The sequence below is a fragment of the Acomys russatus genome, chromosome X, assembly GCF_903995435.1.
Source record: "Acomys russatus chromosome X, mAcoRus1.1, whole genome shotgun sequence".
NCBI classification, from domain to species: Eukaryota; Metazoa; Chordata; class Mammalia; order Rodentia; family Muridae; genus Acomys; species Acomys russatus.
Window position 1 is genome coordinate 119,270,047 of NC_067169.1, and position 20,333 is coordinate 119,290,379.

General features: G+C 38.4%; 1 protein-coding gene across 3 annotated transcripts in view; it reads left to right on the top strand.

The window, feature by feature from the left end:
* The window catches only part of Tmem185a (transmembrane protein 185A), a 25,425-nt gene extending 5,653 nt beyond the window's left edge, over positions 1–19,772 (top strand). For all 3 annotated transcript variants that reach the window (XM_051142460.1, XM_051142458.1, XM_051142461.1), the window contains 6 exons: positions 8,970–9,146; positions 10,729–10,936; positions 12,421–12,504; positions 16,168–16,344; positions 16,884–17,007; positions 18,170–19,772. In XM_051142460.1, the coding sequence (XP_050998417.1) occupies positions 8,970–9,146; positions 10,729–10,936; positions 12,421–12,504; positions 16,168–16,344; positions 16,884–17,007; positions 18,170–18,414 (1,015 nt within the window). In that variant the 3' untranslated portion in view covers positions 18,415–19,772. The remainder of the gene's footprint in view (positions 1–8,969; positions 9,147–10,728; positions 10,937–12,420; positions 12,505–16,167; positions 16,345–16,883; positions 17,008–18,169) is intronic.
* The last annotated feature ends 561 nt before the right edge of the window (positions 19,773–20,333 follow it).

Genomic DNA, 20,333 nt, shown 5'->3' on the forward strand with positions numbered 1-20,333 from the left:
TAAATTCAAAAGAATGTACTTCAGGCTCGTAAGGCACTTCTGAAAGGCCTGCTGTAAAGATGGTTTGAGCGATGACATAATGGAATTAATGCTTTAACCTTCAGTGGCAATGGTCAAAGGATGCAAGTTGCATTTAGATGCATAATTTCTGGTTTTGAAAATATTTCCATTATTTGATAATCAACATACATCGTTTTTACTAGATATGATCTCTTTGGGGACCAGGATTTTGAGGCACTGAATAAATATGCTGAATGGGTGCACGTTGAGTACAAATAGGCATGAACTACTGGAAAATTCTGTTGTAGGAAGGAAGCAATGTATTGGAGTATTAGTTTCTTAGGACACCAGAAATTAAGTTAACTGATACTATGCTATGACTTCCTGATTGCTTTGCCTAGGGATGGGTCATAAGTGCACAAGGTAACTAAGATTTCCGATAAAGCTACTGAATTCTAGGTGTAGGTGCTGTAGGAGCCAATTTTGAGGAAAAATGATCACTAAATGATATTTTTATAACTTTTAATAATACTATAGAAACAATATATAGAATACATTACTTGCACCATATTTTCACTTGCCTTTATCTTAATGGATCAATGTATAAGAAATTAGATGAGATAAATAAAGAACTTGTGTCCATCTTCTTACTGGTCTAGACTCTTTCTATTATTGTTTAAGAATGGTTTGTTTTCATCTGAATTTTGTGCTTTTATATATATCTACTCATTGTGTGCTACTAAACATTTTTCATCTTAATAAAGACAAGTTAAATTTTCCACCAAAACATTTCCAGTTTGGTAATATATTTTTGTTTAGCTTAAGAGGTACAGACCTAAAATAAAATAATTTTAAAAAAGAGGTACAGTCCTTTTAATAATTTGTGAGAATATCAATAGTTTGGCAGTTGGAGCAAATCTTTCAAGTCATAAACAGGAATCTGTCACCTAGAGTATGGTGTGTGTGTGTGTGGGGTGCCTTACTTACAATAATATATACCTGTTTTCTAGTCAAGCCGATAGATTTCAGTGGAGAAACCCAATGGGTCTAAAACTAGTTCAGCTGCATTCATTTAATTTTCACAAAGCAATATTTCGAACTTTTATACTTAGAGTCATGGCTTTGGAGTTCTTTTCATGAGCCTGAGCAGTAAGCTTCTTATACATTTCAGAAAGGACAGTAGCTTTTATGGCCTGGCCCGTGAACACTCTGCCCAGCGGTAATATACTAATGTTACTAATTCAGATGTGGATGATATAACTTAATTTAAAAGCATTTCTATGGTTTGAATGTAGCATCAAAATTTTTGTTTTTTTGGAAACAAAATCCTTAAATTAGTATCATTAGAAAAATGTATTATTTTTAATGTATCTGTATGAGTGTCTTGCCTGCATGTATGCCTATGTACCATATGCATGCAATACCCACAGAGGACAGAAGAGGGCACTGGATGACTTGGAACAGGAATTATGGAAGGCTGTCAGTTGCTTTGTAAGTGTTGCAAACTGAACCTGAGGCCTCTGTAAGACCAGAAAGTGCTCTTCAGTACTGAACCATCTCTTCAGCCCTTTAAATTAAAATCTTGATGACATTTACATACTTGTAATTAAAATTGCCAGCTTCAGACACAGGAAAAAACACAATAATTTTATTTATCTTGACACCTGAGTATAAAATTAATTTAATACTCAGTGATGAATTGAGAGGAATAGCAAGTCTTCAGTAGATTGATGCAGCAGTGGTTGGGTGGAGGAGAAAGCACTGGTTTGCCTAATTTTCAATTAATTGTGTACATGGACTGTTTTAGAAGAACAGCTAACAGACACAACTGATTATTTGTATATGGGTCTTTGGCAAACATCTTCAAAAGACTAGAGGTGTTTCTGACATTTCAAGGAAAAACAACTCATGATAGTTTTAAAAATGCTAAACTCTGAATTTTTTTTAGAAAAATGAGATTTTTGTCAAAAGCTTATAAATACTACCATTAGCTTGGACAACCTCTCAGCATTTCAACCACTTAAATGAAGTAGGTAGTTATAAATGATGTGTTTGCTATTGTATAGTGAAATATATATTGTAGGAAAACTTCAAAATTTTCATAACTCAGTGAACAGATATTTCCTGTAAACCTTCATAGTGTTACACAGCTATGGAGAGATTAAAGAGCCACTCAGCACACAAGAAAGTATCTTTAAAGTAGCAGAGTACAAAAAATTTACTGACGAGATTTCAGACTTACTGCAGTTGACTTTTAAGAAATCACCAAGGCTAGAGAAAGCATCTAACTGCTTCTTAGCGGACCATACTTCAGTTCCCAGTGCCCACATCAGGTGTCTCACAACTGCCTGTAGAAGTTCAGTCCTGGGAATCTCACGTCTTCTTCTGGCCTCCATGGGCATCTGCACTTATGTGCGCATACTGCCCACCCTCCCCCAGCACACATACACGTAATTTAAAATAGTTAAATGTTTCAGAACAGAAAAGTACACCACCATGCACTAAGTTGCATTATGCTATTGAATTCCCACCATTATCTGAAGGAACTATTAAAACACTCATTTATTTTTTAAGTATGTATCTCTGGAAAGCCAGGTATCCTTCATATACTTGAACTAAAATAACACACTACAGTAGAATGAATGAGATATGGTTCTTATATATAATTCAGGTGGCCTCTATGAAGCTAGATACTTAGCAGCTTGTAAACCTATAGAATTGGTGCTACATATTAAATGTGTACGATTTGGAATACAGTTTTAGAAATGGGTAGTGTTGGAGTAGGACTTTTGTAAAACTATAGTTATGTAGTATGCAATGTGTTTACTGCTTTACTTTTAAAATAACAACTTTATTGATATTCAACTTACATATAACATTTACTCTTTTAAAATATTTATTTATGTGTTTTATGTATATAGGTGATTTGTCTTAATGTACATCTTCACACCAGATGAGGGCATTGGATCCCATGGCACTACATTTATAGGTGGTTGTGGGTTGCTATATGGGTTCTGGAAAACTCCCAGAGTTGTGGAGCCTTCAGTACTGTGTAAATTGAGAATGTTTTCATTATTCACCTCATTATCATTAGCCGTCGTTCACATTCCTCAGACTCAAAAAAACACTATAAAGTATGTTGTAGTTTGTATGACTTTGTCATATAAAAGGTTTCACACATGTCTAGAGTGTGTCAGCCCTTTTATTGCCCTTTCTTGCCGCTCCTTTTCCTTCTCCCTTTTCCCATTCCATGTCTCTCAGGCTATTTCTCTTCTACTTTCCACAAATGAGAGGAAACATATAACAGTTCTCTTTGGGTGTCTTGGTTATTTCACATAACAGGATAGTCTATAATTCTATCAACTTTTCTTGCAAATTACATAGTTTTATTCTTCCTTTTGGCCAAATAAGACTGTATTGTGTATATGTTCCACATTTTCTTTCTCTATTAATTCCCTTGATTGGTACCTTAACTGATTCCATAATCTTGCTACTGTGAATACTGACTGCCACAACAAACATGGTTCTTCCAGTTTCTTATTAGCATTTTACTTTCATTATTTTGGTTATATATACCATAGCTGAAACATATGGAAGTTCTATTTTAAATATACTAGTTTCTCTAGTACATTCCCAATAGTAGAACATGAGATCCCCACTGTCTGTATCCTAACCAATATTTATTTTTATTTGTTTTGGTTTTCTTGATGATAACCATTCTGTCTGGGATGAGATTACATCTCAATATAGTTTTGATTTTCTTTTCCTTTTTGTTGTGTACTCACTGGTTATTTGTATTTCTTCATTTGAAATTATTGGTTTAGTTTATTGGTTCATGTATTAATTGACCTATGTACTCCTAACCTTTTGAGTTCTATATATATTCTGTATGTTAATCCAAGGAAGTGAATAGCTGGCAAATATTTACACACATTTGGCAGGCTGTCTGTTCACTTAGTTGCATGTGTGTGTAAAAGGGCAAAAGCTTTTAAGTTTAATGCAATCTTAGTTTTCTGTCCTTGCTATAACTTCCTATGCTATTGGATCCTTCAGAAAATCATTGCCTCTAACTACATTGTTAATTGTTCCATCTGGTTGGTTTTGCTTTATTGGTTTGTTTGTTTGTTTTTTAAGTATTGTCAAACATTTTAATTTATTTTTGTATAGGATAAGAGATAGGGGTAGAACTTCAGCTTTTTCCATAGGGCTATCCAGTTTTTCTAACACTAGTTAACAAACTATCTTATATCCAGTGTATGTATTTGGTATCTCTCAAGAATCTAATGCATCTAGTTGCATGAAGTTATTTCTCAGTCCTCTGTTCTATTGCATTGCTCTACATGTCTGCTTTTGTGCTAGGACCACATAACATTTGTTATATGTGGCTCTGTAATGGAATTTGAAGTTAGGTATTGTGATGCGTTCAGCATTGCTAATATTGCTTGGGATCTACTTTGTATATTTAGGGCCTTTTCTGTTTCCATATTAGGATTATTTTTTCCATTTCTTTGAGGAATGCCATTAGAATTTTTTATGAGAGTTGAACGTTGAATTTGGAGATTGCTTTTGGTAATATGACCATCTTGACAATTGGCAATCTGACAATTCGTAAACATTGGGGGTCTTTCCATAATCTACTGTCTTCCATAGTTTCCGTTATATTGTGTTTGATGTAATGGTTACCCAAAGATATACATGTCCTAATTCTTTTGTCTATATGACCAAAGAAACTTCATTGATGTATTTAAACTTACAGTATTAGTTTCTATTGTTAATGTGAAAAATTGCCATAGGTCTAGTGGCTACACTTTACAGAGACCTATTTTACAGTTTTATACATCAAAAGGTGAGGGATAGCATGTATTATTTGTTTCTTTTCTTTTGAGTGTGGCATGATTAAAATCAAGTCATCTGAAGGCTCTGGGGGATTAGTCCATTTCTGAAGTAACATCAGCTGTTGTAAAAATTTAGTTCCTTGTACAGAAAAAAATTACAAACATCATTTTTTAAATAAAAACACAAAATGTATTTCCTTGCAATTGTAGGGTTAAACTTGCCCTTTCTACTGTCTGTCAGCCAAAACTCATTTTTAGCTTTTGGATGTTACTTTTACTCTTTGGCTCATTTTTTTCTTTCTTTTACTTCAAAGCCAGCAGTAGCCAATGGCATACTGAACTGTTTACATCTGGAATGTGTTGGATATCATCCCTCCCCCTTTTGCCACATCTCTCTGACTCTCTGGGTTTTCTTTCTGTTGTTTTAAAAATAATGTGTGTGTGTGTGTGTGTGTGTGTGTGTGTGTGTGTGTGTGAGAGAGAGAGAGAGAGAGAGAGAGAGAGACAGAGACAGAGACAGAGACAGAGACAGAGAGACAGGAGAGAGAGACAGAAGAGACAGAGACAGAGACAGAGACAGAGACAGAGAGACAGAGAGAGACAGAGAGACACAGAGGGAGACAGAGATAGAGACGGAGACAGAGAACAAGGAAAGAGAGAGAGAGAGAGAGAGAGAGAGAGAGAGAGAGAGGCTGGAAGTAGAAGAAGTAGAATAGGGTATTAGTCCAGGGATGTGACTTATTGACTATTTAGCATGTATGAGGCTCTGGAGTCAATCCTTGGCACTGTAACAACAGGGAGGTGGATTTTTAGCCTGATTTATCTTAGTGGACCCAATATAACCATATGAACTCTATGAGAAACTAAGAAATTTTATTTATTGGTATCAGGAGAAGTGGTAGAAAGAGAAGTTAAAAAAAAAAAAAAAAAAAAAAAAACTCAAAGAATAGCCAGGCGGTGGAGGCGCACGCCTTTAATCCCAGCACTTGGGAGGCAGAGGCAGGTGGATCTCTGTGAGTTTGAGGCCAGCCTGGTCTACAAAAGCGAGTCCAGGACAGCCAGGACTGTTACACAGAGAAACCCTGTCTCAAAAAAACCTAAAAAAAAAAAAGAGAAAGTTTCAATATGCTGTTGTTGGTTTGGGGATACAGGAACTTATGATCAAAGACTGAAGAAATGCCTGTAGTATGTAAGGGTAGTCTCCAGATAACAACAAAGAAACAGGGACCTTAGTCACATAATCATAAGATACTTGGGTCTTCCAGCAACTTGAAATGAACCTGGAAGAAGATTTCACCCAGAATTTCCTGATGATAAACAACTGTATTTTGCAACTGAGCAAATATCATACGAACTCACAGAGAATGAAGAAGCAATCGCAGGGGTTTACATTGGGTCTGCGTCAGGTCCTCTGTATATATACTATAGCTTTCAGTTTAATACTTTTATGGGACTCCTAAATGTGTAAACAAGTGGGTCTCTGATTATTGTCTCTTCTCCTGGGGCTCCTTTATTTGTTTTTTGTTTTTTGTGTTTTGTTTTAGCTTGGCTTGCCTAATTTTGATATGATGGGTTTTGTCTTATCATATTTTATTTTGTCATGTTTGGTTATTATCTCTTAAAAGCCTGTTCTTTTCTAATGAGAAAAAAGGGAGTGGATATAAATGGGAAAGGAGGTGGAGAGGAGCTGAAAGGAGTAGAGGGAGAGTAAGAGAAAAGAATCTGTTTAATAAAAGGGGGGGGGACAAACTTGATTTTAGTCTAGTGAGAGTTTAAAACCCAATTATGACAAGTGGGCCATCTGTCATAAAGAACTCTGAGATAGGAGAGCCTATAAAAGATACTAATGAAGTCTCTCTAGCATTCTTTTAGTTAGTGTTTGTTTGGTATACCCGTCTCCATCCTTTTGATTTTAAGTTATCTGATTGTGTCCTGTGGATTTCTTACACATAGTATAGTATATAGTTTCTTATTTATCCAACATAATCATCTTTGTCTTCATATTGGCATTTAGACTGTTTACATTTAATATCTGTGTGAGCTATCAGCTCCCCTGTAACTGGAATTACAGACAGTTGTGAACTGCCATGTGGGTGCTGGGAAACGACTCTGGGTCCTTTGGAGGAGCAGCTAGTGCTCTTAACCTCTGAGCCATCTCTCCAGAGCCTTAATGTTGTTTTAAACACCAATGAAAACAGACTTTTAACCACCTTCTTGCTACTGCCTAGAAACTGCCTCCTCGCAGTAACCTAGGGCAATACTGGCTTTACCCTCTTTGTTTCCTTCCTGTTTCCTTCTGTTCTTTACCGCCTATTATCAAAGTGGTGCGTATTTTGGTGAGTTCCTTTTTTTATGGTAGAAAGATAATTTTTAATTTGTGTTAGCTATGTTGATTATATTAAATACTGAGTTTTTTTACGGCCTTTTCACATATATAATGTTTGTTTTTAAATCATATTCACTACCCATTATCCTTTCCTGTTCATTTCCCACCCCCACAGATAGTCTCCTTCTTTCCACCTATTCCCTCCTCCACTTTCATGTATAATATATCTTAATGTGCCACTGCATTTCATGAGGATTGCTTACAGACTCCCGGGTAAGAGCTTATTTTCAGAAGCATGGGCTCCTTATGAGCAGCCCTGTCAGTGAAAAAAGTATCTTTCCCTTCTTCAGGGACCATTTAACAACCTGTAGAGAGTCAGTGAATGATAGGTCCTCCTGAGGTCTCTATAGGCCCATAAGTCCTGGGGAGAAAAAGGGAGAATCATATTCCTGTTTTTATATCAAGCCTAGAAGTAAACATGCTTGACATTGTCATTTCATATCATTTCAAAGACATCTATCAAAGTTCTTTTCTATTTGTGACATGAGTGTAGATGTGTGTATAATTTACTCAGCCATTGAAAGTATTATAATTATGTATGTATGTCATGGAAATATAAATGACTGCTCATTTTTGTTTTGTATGGTTTTGTTTGCTTTTAAAGGTTTTTTATTCATGCATATGTATATGTTTATATGAACATATGCCACCAATGTGGTTTTGCCCATAGAGGACAGAAGAGGGTGTCTAATCTACTGGAGTTGGAGTTATAGACAGTTGTGGCCCACTTCGTGTGCATGCTGACAACCAAGCTCAGGTCCTCCAGAAAAGGAAGAAGTACTCGTAACTTTTGATCCACCTCTTTAGGTTCCTTTGTTCTGTCTTTGAGACAGGGTTTCATACTGTTGTACAGGCTGGCTTGGAACTCACTGTTTAGCACAAGATAGCCTGGAAGTCACAATGTTCCTCTTGCCTCAGCTACCCAAGTGTTGGGATTATAGATATGAGCTACCATACTTGGTTATAGGATAGGAGTTTTATAGGATATTATTATCCCCAGGAATACTTTTCTGAGAGTAGGATCAAATAATCAATGACAGAGCTTGACCTTATCCTAAACATTCCATGTTGTGGTATAGTTAGTTGCTTCTACCTGAGACAGTTCCTCATCTAACTTGTTTTTCTGTTTTGATAACCTTCCAATTAACTCTGGAACCAGTGCTGTGGTCACCACCTCTCTCTTTCCTACTGCCTCAGTTAGATCCCATACTTTCTTTTCCTAGCTACCATCTCATTTTTTTCATACTACCATTTACACAAATATTATACTTTATTTTAACTGTGCCTTGGTATGTAGACTTATATTGGAAAACTGTTCGAAATAGAGACGTAATTACTTTTGTTTTATCACCTCTAACACAATATGTTTTCTACATAGACTTTTAAATAAATGGTTATTGAATTAGTGACTTTAAAATGTGTGTTTACTTAGTTTTGTTTTCTGTGTATGAGTGTTTTGCCTGCATGCATGACTGTGCACCCTGTATGTGCAGTGCCCTTGGAGTCTAGAAAAAGAGGTTCTACCTTATGGAATATGAGTTATAGACAATCATTAGCTGCCTTCTACGTATTGGGAACTGAACCTTCTGGAAAAGCAGCCAGTTATCTTAACTGTTGAATCATCTTTCCTGCCCTGAATTAGTGACTTTTTTATGAGCTGAAAATGTTTCTGTTATTTCTCCTCATTTCATTATCAGATATTTGTTTAAAAAATGAACTCTTTTTTCATCATTTTGCTTTTCTCCTAGTAAATTCCTCATCTATGCCTGTTTGCTGCTCTTCTCTGTGCTACTGGCCCTTCGTTTGGATGGCATCATTCAGTGGAGCTACTGGGCTGTCTTTGCTCCAATATGGTTGTGGAAGTTAATGGTCATTGTCGGAGCATCAGTTGGAACCGGAGTCTGGGCACGAAATCCTCAATATCGGTAATGCTGCTTTATAAAACCCACTGGTCTATATTTTGAGAGAACAAAATCTTGATGGTTCTCACCAGAGATAACATAAGGACAGTGTCTTCCTATTTCAAGTTTTATGAGAACTAAAGTCCAGCAAACATTTCTGGGCAGGGTTTTGAAAATGTGGATTCTTGGTGTGTGTGGGGGGGGGAGGGGAGGGAGTACAAGGAGGAGAAAGAGGGGAGGGGAAGAGGAAGAGGGGAGGGGAGGAGAGAAGAGAAAGGAGAGAGGAAAGAGAATGATTTTTCAAGACTTATTTTTTATTTTATTCATGTGAATGTATACTCCATGTATAAGGGTACCCATGGAGGCCAGAAAAGAGTGAAGGGTCCCTGTGGCTGAGTTACAGGTGGTTGTGAGCTACCCAGTGTGAGTGCTGGGGACTGAACTCAAGTCTTTTGGAAGAATAGCAACCACTCTTAACCCAAAACTGTGGCTGTATATCTCTCTCCTTTTCTTTTCTTTTTTTTTTTGATTTTTCAAAACAGTTTCTCTATATAACAGCCCTTTCTGTCTTGGAACTTACTCTGTAGACTAGGATGGCCTCGAACTCATAGAGATCCACTTGCCTCTACCTCCAGCTTGCTGAGATTATGGCGTGTGCCACAATACCCAGCTCATGTATCTCTTTTGTATGAGAAAAAATCGGATATCAAATATTTTTCAAGAAAAAAAATGCTAATTGATACTTAAAAGTTATATGTACTTTTTCTCTGTTTTCATATTTTTCAAGTAAAGAAAAAAGTTGCGTTTGTGGCTGCTTGGGTGTATGGTGTGCACAGATACAGTCATTCCTCTGTGACCACTATTCAGCAGTGTGGAATATTTGTCACATAGGGCAAGTGTATAAGAAATGTTTATCTGTATTTTCAATGAAGATTGTAGGCCTTTAAAATGCATTATAAGTATTTTTAAATTTAATTTATTAAAAGTTTATGTATATAGCCAATTAAACTCATTTTTCTTGAGCAAAACTTTAACTCATTTGTTCTTTTTAATTTACAGGTTTTAATTAATTATTATAGTGAAATAAAGTTTAATAAAAAGACTCTTAATACTTTTTATGTGCATTTTAAAGCAGCACCTAAGAAAATTGCCATATCTTGTTGAATGTAACCTACACTTGCAGATGAAGCTAAAGTTATATTTATAATATTGCATGAAATGTGATTTTTGTTGTTTTTAACTCAGTGAGAAGTGAAGATCATGAGACCTAAGAGATATCTGAAGACTCTTTGCAACAGAAGTAATTAATAGAATAATCTTGGAAGTCACTCTTAGAGTTGAATTGAAAGTTATGAACATAAGTGCTCCTGGATATTTGAACAATTGTTCATTAAGGATAAGTTTAAGTTGGCTTTCTATTTCATCTCCTTTTTGGGTTTCTCTTTGGTTGTTTTTGTTTTTGTGTTTTTTTAATGTGTGTGTTTTTATATTTACAGTTGAAATTCAGAATGTGAATGGAGTTGGTATTTACTGTGAACAGTTTACCTGTACTAAGGATTCTGAATGTGTTTTTTCTTTCTCTCCTTCTCCTCCTATCCCCTTTTAGAGCAGAAGGAGAAACGTGTGTGGAGTTTAAAGCCATGTTGATTGCTGTGGGCATTCATTTGCTCTTGCTGATGTTTGAAGTTTTGGTCTGTGACAGGATTGAAAGAGGAAGCCATTTCTGGCTTCTAGTCTTCATGCCGTTGTTCTTTGTTTCCCCGGTGTCAGTTGCAGCATGTGTCTGGGGCTTTAGGCATGACAGGTCACTAGAGGTGAGACTTATGGATTTAATCATGCTTTTAAAAACATTTACCTTGATGTCATTCTCTTCTCCTTTGTAAGGAACAGACTAACCCTCAACTCTTGATCATGGTTTACAAGAGAACAAAGACCTTCAGCTTTCTCTTAGTGTCCTGTCTTCTAAGCTACCTGTGTCTGTCAGTCTTGTGAGACAACCAGTAGGACAGATGGAGATATATAGATAGAGAGAGAGAGAGAGAGAGAGAGAGAGAGAGAGAGAGAGAGAGAGATTTTAAGGAATGGATCCACATGGCTGTGGGCCTGGCCACCTATGTGTAGAGCAGGCAGGCTGGGGACTCAGTAGGAGCTGACACTCCAGATTGGCTGAATTTCTTCCTTTCTAGGAAACATCTGCCTTTGCTTTTAAAGCCTCCAGCTGTTTGGATGAGGGCCACTTACCCTAAAGTAGTGAGAATAATCTCCTTTAAAAATTTGATGCTGTCACAGGAACATGTACACTAGTATTTAATTGTATCATAGATGTGTGTGTCTTGGAAATAAAGCAAAACATAAAAGGGTTAGTATTGTCTGCAGTCTGAGATTTCCACAGGGAATTATAGAGCATGTTTCCCAGGAAAAAAAGCAGAGAGTGTGACTGCAAATGTCTTGTTTCCGCCTGTGCAGATAAAAGAATTGGAAGCTGGTCCCTAATTTCCCAGGGATATTTGAGCCTTTGCTTTTCTTAAGAACTTCCATGTTATCCATCTTCTCTCTTTTCAGGCCTGTCTCTTCAGCATTTATTCTGGAGTCTGGCCACACTCATCCCAGAAACGTTGACTTAGAATAGGGGATGAGGCAGTAGGGCCTCATGTATCCATTCTTGCCTCACAAAGCTGGACTATAGCAGAAAAAGGAGTTAGGCCGGTGGTGCTGAATCAGGAGAGGTGAACTTACTTGTACTTGGACATTTTGGGTTTAATGGGGAATTGGCAACTAGTTTCTTATCGGGAAATGTCAATAGCATAGACAGAATTAATGATGCAGTACCAAAACTATAATTGAAGTGGCAAGGTCCTCAAAGAGCTGGAAAAGAAGGCATGGTATTTAGGGCACATTCTTGGGTAGAAGTAAAAGGAAATTTGAGCATGGCTGTAAGCATAGATTATTGTTGGCAAAGGCAGGAAGGAGACTTGGAGGAAATATACTGTAGATTGCCTCTTTTTTCTTTCTTTTTTTTTTTTAGAAAAAGGTCACAACTGGGCCAATAACATTCAGATCTTAAGCAACCAAAGGGCCAAGGTACCAACTGGCCTGAAGTATGAGACAAAACACTGTGCACAATTCCCCTCAGCATGATACTACTGTGCTTTGCTATTACCAAAATATATCAGAAGCTTCCATCATAACATCATTAAAGTTTTACCATATTATAATTTCCATGGCCTATTAGTGTGTTAAACAAATAACCACTGTATTAAATGCAACTTGTTTAACTGCTTCTTTTCTTTGTTTTTAGCTAGAAATCCTGTGTTCGGTCAACATTCTCCAATTTATATTCATTGCCTTAAGACTGGACAAGATCATCCACTGGCCCTGGCTTGTATGTAGCTTTTTAAATCTTTAAACATTTTATTATGGAAATAATTCATATTACTTTCAGAAAACTTGTTTTAAAAAACAAGCAAGCATGAACAACAGGCTAATGATCATACATAGTACCAACACTGGGAGCTAACATTGTGGATTTTATTCCCTTGTACACAAGTAGTTGAGATTACTCTAACATTTTTATCCTGTTTTTTAAATTTTAGAATAGCATAAGCATTTGCTCATATCAATAAATATCATTGTAAACATAACAGTTAAGGCTTCATTGATTCATAAGTTGCACTTATGAAACATGTCCTTGTTTCTAAATGCTTCAGTTGCCGCTAATATTTGTTATTTCAAAATGTACCCATGTATATGTATATTAAGTTTTCTAAACTTTAAACTGACACCCTAGTTATATATGTTTATGAGGAACACTAGAACCTTTCATTGTGTGTTTATAATATATAATAATCAAATCAGTTTAATTACCGTATCTATTACCTCAGACATTTATTTGTGCAAGGCATGTTCTAAATGCTATTCTCTTTTAGCTATTTTGAACCATTTAACTATATCAATCATAATTATCCTACAGTTCTATAAACATTACAAACATTTATAATCTTATAAAAAAGATTTTTTTGCCTCAAGCTTCTGGAATATTTTATATATGAAAATTCTTTGTTTAATATTTTATTGTTTTCTTAGAAAGTATTCTAGAAAATATTTTATTGAGTTACAGATAATTTAAAAGTTTTGAGACTGTAATTTTTATGTATATGAGTGTTTCCCAGAATGTATGTCAGTGAACCATATGTCTTCAGAAGGAAGCCAGAATAGAGGGCATAAGATTTTTCTGGGACTGGAGCTACAGATGGTTGTGAGCCACCATGTGGGTAATGGGAATTGAACCCAGGCCCTCCAGCAAGTATTCTAATCCAGTGAACCTTCTCTACAGCCCCAAAATGGAAGCCTTTTAAAGGATTTTTTTCCATGTTTAGTTAGTGTACAAAATAATGTTTTTTGTTTTATTTATTTATTTATTTATTTATTTTCATGTGTGTATGTCACTCATTATTGTTTGGGTAAATTTGTCTCTTGTTCCTCCATCTTGCTAGCCCTTTCTTCTCTCCAAACAAACACTTTCTACTTTCCTGTCATGTATACACATGTTTAAATCTAGATTCCACATATAAAACATATATTTGCCTTTCTTTTACTGTCTATTATCCTTTCTTGTTCCTGCATTTATACCCTTTTATCCTAACAGACTCACTTTCATGTCATTCATTCATTCACACACACACACACACACACACACACACACACACACACCATGCACGTGCACATACACACAACATGCACACACACAGACATTTATACACATACTTTTAACAAATATAGATTATGAGGCTGGATTTAACTCATGTTCCAAGGAATCTGATGCCTTCTTCTAGGCCCCCATGGGCACTGCACAAATATGGTTCAAGAAATACATTCAGGGAAAACATCCCATACACATAACATTAAAATAAACCATTCTTTAAAAATGTAGATTGGGTGGAAAGCTTGTAAATTATTTAAATATGTACATTGCATAGACTATCAAGTTGCTTTTCAGAAAACCTGTACCTGCTTCTACTATTAAAGGGTAGAGTTTTAAGTCATCTTTCTAAAACATGGATTCAGCTAATGGTTGGTTAAAAGTGGCTGCATAGATGAAGGGGATACATATATAAATAACAAAAACTATACACTAGACAACATAGTATTATTTCAAGTAGTAATAGTTTAGGAAAGAAGATTGGGCTGTGGTTGTAATTCAGTTGGTAGAGTGTTTACCTAACATGTACAAAATTCTGGGTTCAATTACCATTCCTGAATAAGCCAGGCCAGGTGGCACATGTTTGTAATGCTAGTACTAGGAAGTATAGACAGGAGGATCAGAAGTTCAGGGTTAGCCTTAGCTACATGACAAGTTTAGGGCCAGCCTGTGCTACATAAGACTATATCTCAAGGGGTTATAACAGTATTTTAATTTTTGAATAGATTATGTTTTATTTGCTGCTTAATGTATAGTGTGTGTGTGTGTGTGTGTGTGTGTGTGTCGGTACATTTGTATGTGTAGATACATGTATTTGTGGGTGTGTGACTGTGGAAACGTTTTTGTAAATATGTATCAAAACTTTGACTTTGGGCTTAAAGAGATGGCTCATTAGCTAAGAACACTGCATGCTCTGCTAGAGGTCCTGAGTTTGATTCTCAGGACCACATTATGTCTCACAGCCATCTCTAATGGGATCTGATGCCCTCTTCTGGCTTGAAAGGGTGCTCATGAATAAGTAAACAAACAAACAAATTAATTATTTAATCTTTATTTTTAAAAAAGTTTAACTTCTGACTAATGTATACAAAGGACCCAATTAAAATAATAAGGACTTATTCCTATGTACACACACAGTCCCCACATACATAGGTGATTGAGGGAGTAGTGACTGTTGGTGTTGATGCCAAGTAAGAATAAGAGTGGAAGAACGGCCAAGTGCGCTGAGTAACTGTGAGCAAATGGATATGTGAGAGTAGATGCGACTGATGGAGGGAGTCTGCAAGTGAATGTGAGAGCAGGGATGTGTGAGGGAGTGTGAGTGGAAATTTGACAGAGTGAGAGTGTAAGTGAGCAATACGTCTTATGTGAGTGGCTAGACAGAGTGAGCATGAGGGTTATTTAAATAAGGGAATATGAGTGTGTGATAGTGAGGAAGTGAGGATGTAAATGAGAGTAAGTGTCAAGAAGTGAGTGAGAGTGCCTGACAGCAAGAGAGTGCGAATGAACGTATGAGAGTGAGTAGTGAGGAAGAGACAGAATGGCTGCGACAGTGAAGAGGTGATTCTAGTGGGATGGAGTGCATGCATGAGTGGCAATGAGTGGGAGAGGAAGAGATAATTATATATGAATGACTAAGAATGAGGAAGTGAGTGCAATGACAGTGGGGGTAATGTGAGGGGCTGTGATGGAGTTAATAATGACTGTGGGAACGAGAGAATGACCGGGTGTGCGTGCATGTTTAATAAGTGATTGGGAGTAAGGTGTGTGTGTGTGTGTGTGTGTGTGTGAGAGAGAGAGAGAGAGAGACAGACAGACAGACAGACAGACAGACAGACAGAGACAGAGAGAGAGAGAGACAGAGACAGAGAGAGAGAGAGAGAGAGAGAGAGAGAGAGAGAGAGAGAGAGAGAGAGAGAGAGAGAGATATGGCAATGTGGCAGGAAGTTACTGAAAGTAAGGGGCTAGGAATAACTGAGAATGACGGAGTATGGGAGTGACAGAGTGAGGCAATGTGGGGATGGTTTGCGGGAGCATGAAAATGAGTGAATGACAAAATAGGTGACTTGAGAGTGAGGGAATGTGTTAGGAAGAAATTTAAAATTTCTTTGCTTGGAGATCCAGATGGAAGGTTGTTACCTGAAGGGAAGAGGGCCTAATGACATCATTTCCTGGATGGAAGTCCTATGGGGTTTCCCGTGCTATCTCCATGACAGTCCTGGGCAGTAGGACTGTCTTTAGTCATGCTTCTGCTTGACTACCTGAAGAGACCCAGCAAAATGATAATGGCATCTATCAGAGGCCTTAGGGAAATTCTCAACATATTACGTTTCTACTTCTCTGAAGGTTGTATGTGTCCCTCTGTGGATTCTCATGTCCTTCTTGTGCTTGGTGGTCCTCTATTACATTGTGTGGTCGGTTCTGTTCCTGCGCTCCATGGACGTGATCGCAGAACAACGCAGGACACATATAACCATGGCACTGAGCTGGATGACCATTGTCGTGCCTCTTCTTACTTTTGAGGTAAGCTTTCTATAGGAAATCTCTTGTATTCCCACAGTCTATCCTTAGCTTGGATAGCATCTAGCATAGCTAGGTAAATATACCACTATCCTTGTGAGAGAAAGTGCAGAGGGAACTGGGGACCACGAGAATGTGCTTTCAGGATTCACAGAGAGCAGTACACATTTCTAGCCACAAGGCATTTGCCCGTATACAGCTTCTACTTTCTAAAAGTATTGAATATCCTTGTTTTGTATTAGAGTTTGACACAGAAATCTAAACTAGATATTATTGGCTCATTTGAACAAATCCTATGAGGAGCCTCTCATAAAACTCCTAGAAGTGAGAATCTTTCAGCTGGGTGGACATTTGTTTGGCCCTGGGGACAGATGGGAAATCTCCATGGTCATTTCATCCTGGATGGATGGTTTGTGGCTTTTACCTATGGTGGCCTTCCCTCTTCCCAGACATGATCCATAGAGGGAGAGCAATGGGGACAACTGCAGACTTGGTCCATTTTTGTGATGCATCAGTACCACTTTAACTTTGTCTTTCTCTAGATCCTGCTGGTTCACAAACTGGATGGCCACAATGCTTTCTCCTGTATTCCAATATTTGTTCCCCTGTGGCTCTCACTGATCACATTGATGGCAACAACATTTGGACAGAAAGGAGGAAACCACTGTACGTTCACAGACTAGGAAGCTCTGTGTGTGTGTGTGTGTGTGTGCGTGTGCGTGTGTGCGTGTGTGTGTGGTCTATGCATGCACTGTGCTTTATGAAGCAATAATACTCAGGACCTCACTTTAAAAGTTGTTATGTGTGCTCTAAGGATGCATGCTATCATATGCTTTGGGATGCTCTTCTGTATTATACCTCATTCCCAAGGAACACTACAAGTGGACAAATAGACATAGCACCAAACATAGCAAGTTGTCTCTGAGTTTCCATTCCCTGTTCCTTAAAATAGGTTCAAGATCCTTTCTGGATTCATCAGAAATCTATGGCTCCCATTAGAATGACAAGAGTCATTCAGGTCCCTTTCTGTCCCCCTCTCCTCAATGGAATAGAATCTTTTCAGTTTCATGGAGCTAGACTATCTTAACCAATATTCTATGTCATGCACTTTGAAGGTGGTCATTGAGGAAGATACTATTCTTGTAAGGCTGTGAGCTCTACCTTGTATAATGTAGAGAACTGCCCATATGACATCCTTGCAAAGGGAAAGTGTAAAATGCAGTGCAGTGTGAACGGCTGTTTGTGTCCTACAAGAGCCAGCACCAAGCTTGATAGTCCCCTAGGAAACAAGGAGACCACAACCCAGTGACCTACTTTGAGGGGTTCTGATGACCTCAGACTTGATTTCAGCCAATTCCTTCTTATGCCTACTCAGATTTTAGATGGTTATGGGAATCCTTTGCTTAAGTATCACTCTGTCATGAGTTAATTTAGCGTGGGTCTAGAAGATTGGAAGAACATGGAAATGTCTAGGTTTTGTCAGGATTTGAGAATCGCTATCATGAGTCAGTGGCCCTGCAGCTCCAGCTTCCATCTGACTCAATGGCTGGCCAGGTAAAGCTGTATTCTCTAGCCTGCCTCACCAGAGGCTGGACAATCACCCCAACAGGGACCTGGAGGTGCAGCCACCACTGGCCTGTGGTTGCCCTCTGAGAACTTTGGAACTGGAACTCTCCATTCCTCTGCTTATTGGGTAATTAGATCCTGCCCAGCCTTCACTTCTGAGGAACCTGATTGAAGTGATACACAGTGCCAGTGAACTCCTTGTTCAGGGAAAAAATGTGACACAAAAGCCTAGTGTTTGAAAGGGAAAATTCTTATTTTTCAGGGTGGTTTGGTATTCGCAAAGATTTCTGCCAGTTTCTGCTTGAAATATTCCCATTTTTGAGAGAGTATGGAAACATTTCATATGATCTCCACCATGAAGACAATGATGAAACAGAAGAAACCCCAGTTCCAGAACCTCCTAAAATTGCACCTATGTTTCGCAAGAAGACCAGAGTCGTCATCACCCAGAGCCCTGGCAAGTATGTCCTCCCTCCACCCAAATTAAATATTGAAATGCCAGACTAATGCCACTGGGGCCGGATTGTGAGTGTACTGGAGCACACACTCCTACTTCCCTTGCCCCGACCCAGGCCTGGACCTCGGACCTCCATCTGAAGCCTCGTTTGCATACAGTGCCAACCAGCCACTCATAACAGAACATAAGTGGCAGGGACTGAGGGTATCTACCAATATGGATGCCAGGGACACATGAGTAAAGAACCCATTTCTTTCTGTATGGGAACCTGAAATTTGTTTTTAGTCCTGTGGTACCCACCCACAGGTGACTGCTGCCTAGGCCTGCAGAAGGCACATCTGTGGTCTAGACAGGTTTTCTAGTGCTAAATTCCTATCAAAGTATTGAAAGATGTGGTTCTTATGGGGCCACTTGCATTTGTGGCTCAGCTGTGCTGCTTATAGGTAGCCAGTGGGGGCTGTAACTAAGTCTGTACACACCTGTTGTGTTCAGATACAGGCCAGCCTTGCTTTCCTAGTTCCTGCTAATCAGAGATTTCACTTTAGGCAGGGTGACAGCAGGTTTGCAGGGCCTCATCAGTGAGCCCTTCCCAATGGCATGATTCCATGCCTGTATAGTATTTATACAGCTATTTTAGCTTGTAATATACAGTGTCAAATCCTAGTTCTGTACAGCATATTCTCTGTTAAAGTATTTTTTTACAAGCTTGTGCTGGAGATGGATGGGTTAAGCCATGGTAGAAGCAGATAGCTCAACTGCTTTGTCCAAGACAGATGCTCCACCTTCACTTATCATAACCACTGACACCCTGGAATGGCTGCCAGCACAGCTACTACAAGTGAGGAAAGTTCTGTGCTTTTCCAACATGGAGTGTGGGAGAAACAACTTAAAATCCCAAGAAGTGCCACTTGAGACCAGAGCACTGGAGAAGGTTGCCAAGGCAGACCAGGAACTGTCAGGGACTCCTGTCAAAGTCCACAACGTTCTGCTCACCTGCAAGAACACTGCATACTAGGCATGCAGCTGCTATTACCTGTCAGCAGTTTCTCTAGCCTCTGATGTTAAAGCCATCCCAGAACCCATCACACAAGAAACAAGAACCTTCAGTCTAAGTCAAATGATTCATTTCCCAATGGAAGTAAATGAAGACTTGATCTCCCTAATGAAGAGGTACAGTACGTTTTCATAGCCACCTGATCAGTGGCTTCAGTGACACATAATTAAGTCTACTATGACCCTGATTCTACCCCTGGCACAGGCCTCTAGTGAGCCTGTTCTGTTTCAGGAGAAAGGTGAAACAGCGTACAGCAATTTTTTGCTTGTCTGTTAAAAATGTGGTTAAATCCACTATTTTTTGCTCCTATAGTTCAATAAAGTGATTCATTTTACATGTGTACTGTGTATATTTCACTCTGTAGAAAAACTGGAATTATTCTTCCTTATGACAAGGATATCCTCTGGCTGCCACAGGCAAGTAAAGCAGGCAGGTGGAGTGAGCATCCTTTGTTGAGTTTCTCCAAGCATCAGTAGAGGGTATGCAAAGGGAAGAAACTCTTGCCATTCATCCACAGTGGCTTGTGAAAGCTTTGGAGGCCTTCTAGACTGTTCTTGGGGTTCTAGAACATGCCTGAAATTGCAATGCAGTTTTCTCTCGCTCTCTTAGCTGTCTCTGTAGTTTAGGGGGACTTTTACTGGGTGGTCTTTTAGGTCATGGTTGACAGCATCTGTCAGGAAGATCAGCCAGTTAGTGTTGGTGAGAGACAACCTGCATGTAGCCAGAAATCAGGCATGAATTCTTTCTTGAGCTCCTTGAATTTCAGAAAATGCCTTCTTAAGCTGAAGCAGTGGCTGAGACTCAACTGCCAGGTGCTTTGTTCCTGCTTTATGCACCATCAGTTTCAGTCCTGGTAATTGGATGCCACTACTCTTCTCCCTATGGGGAAATTAAGAGGTTTCTGCTGCTACTGCT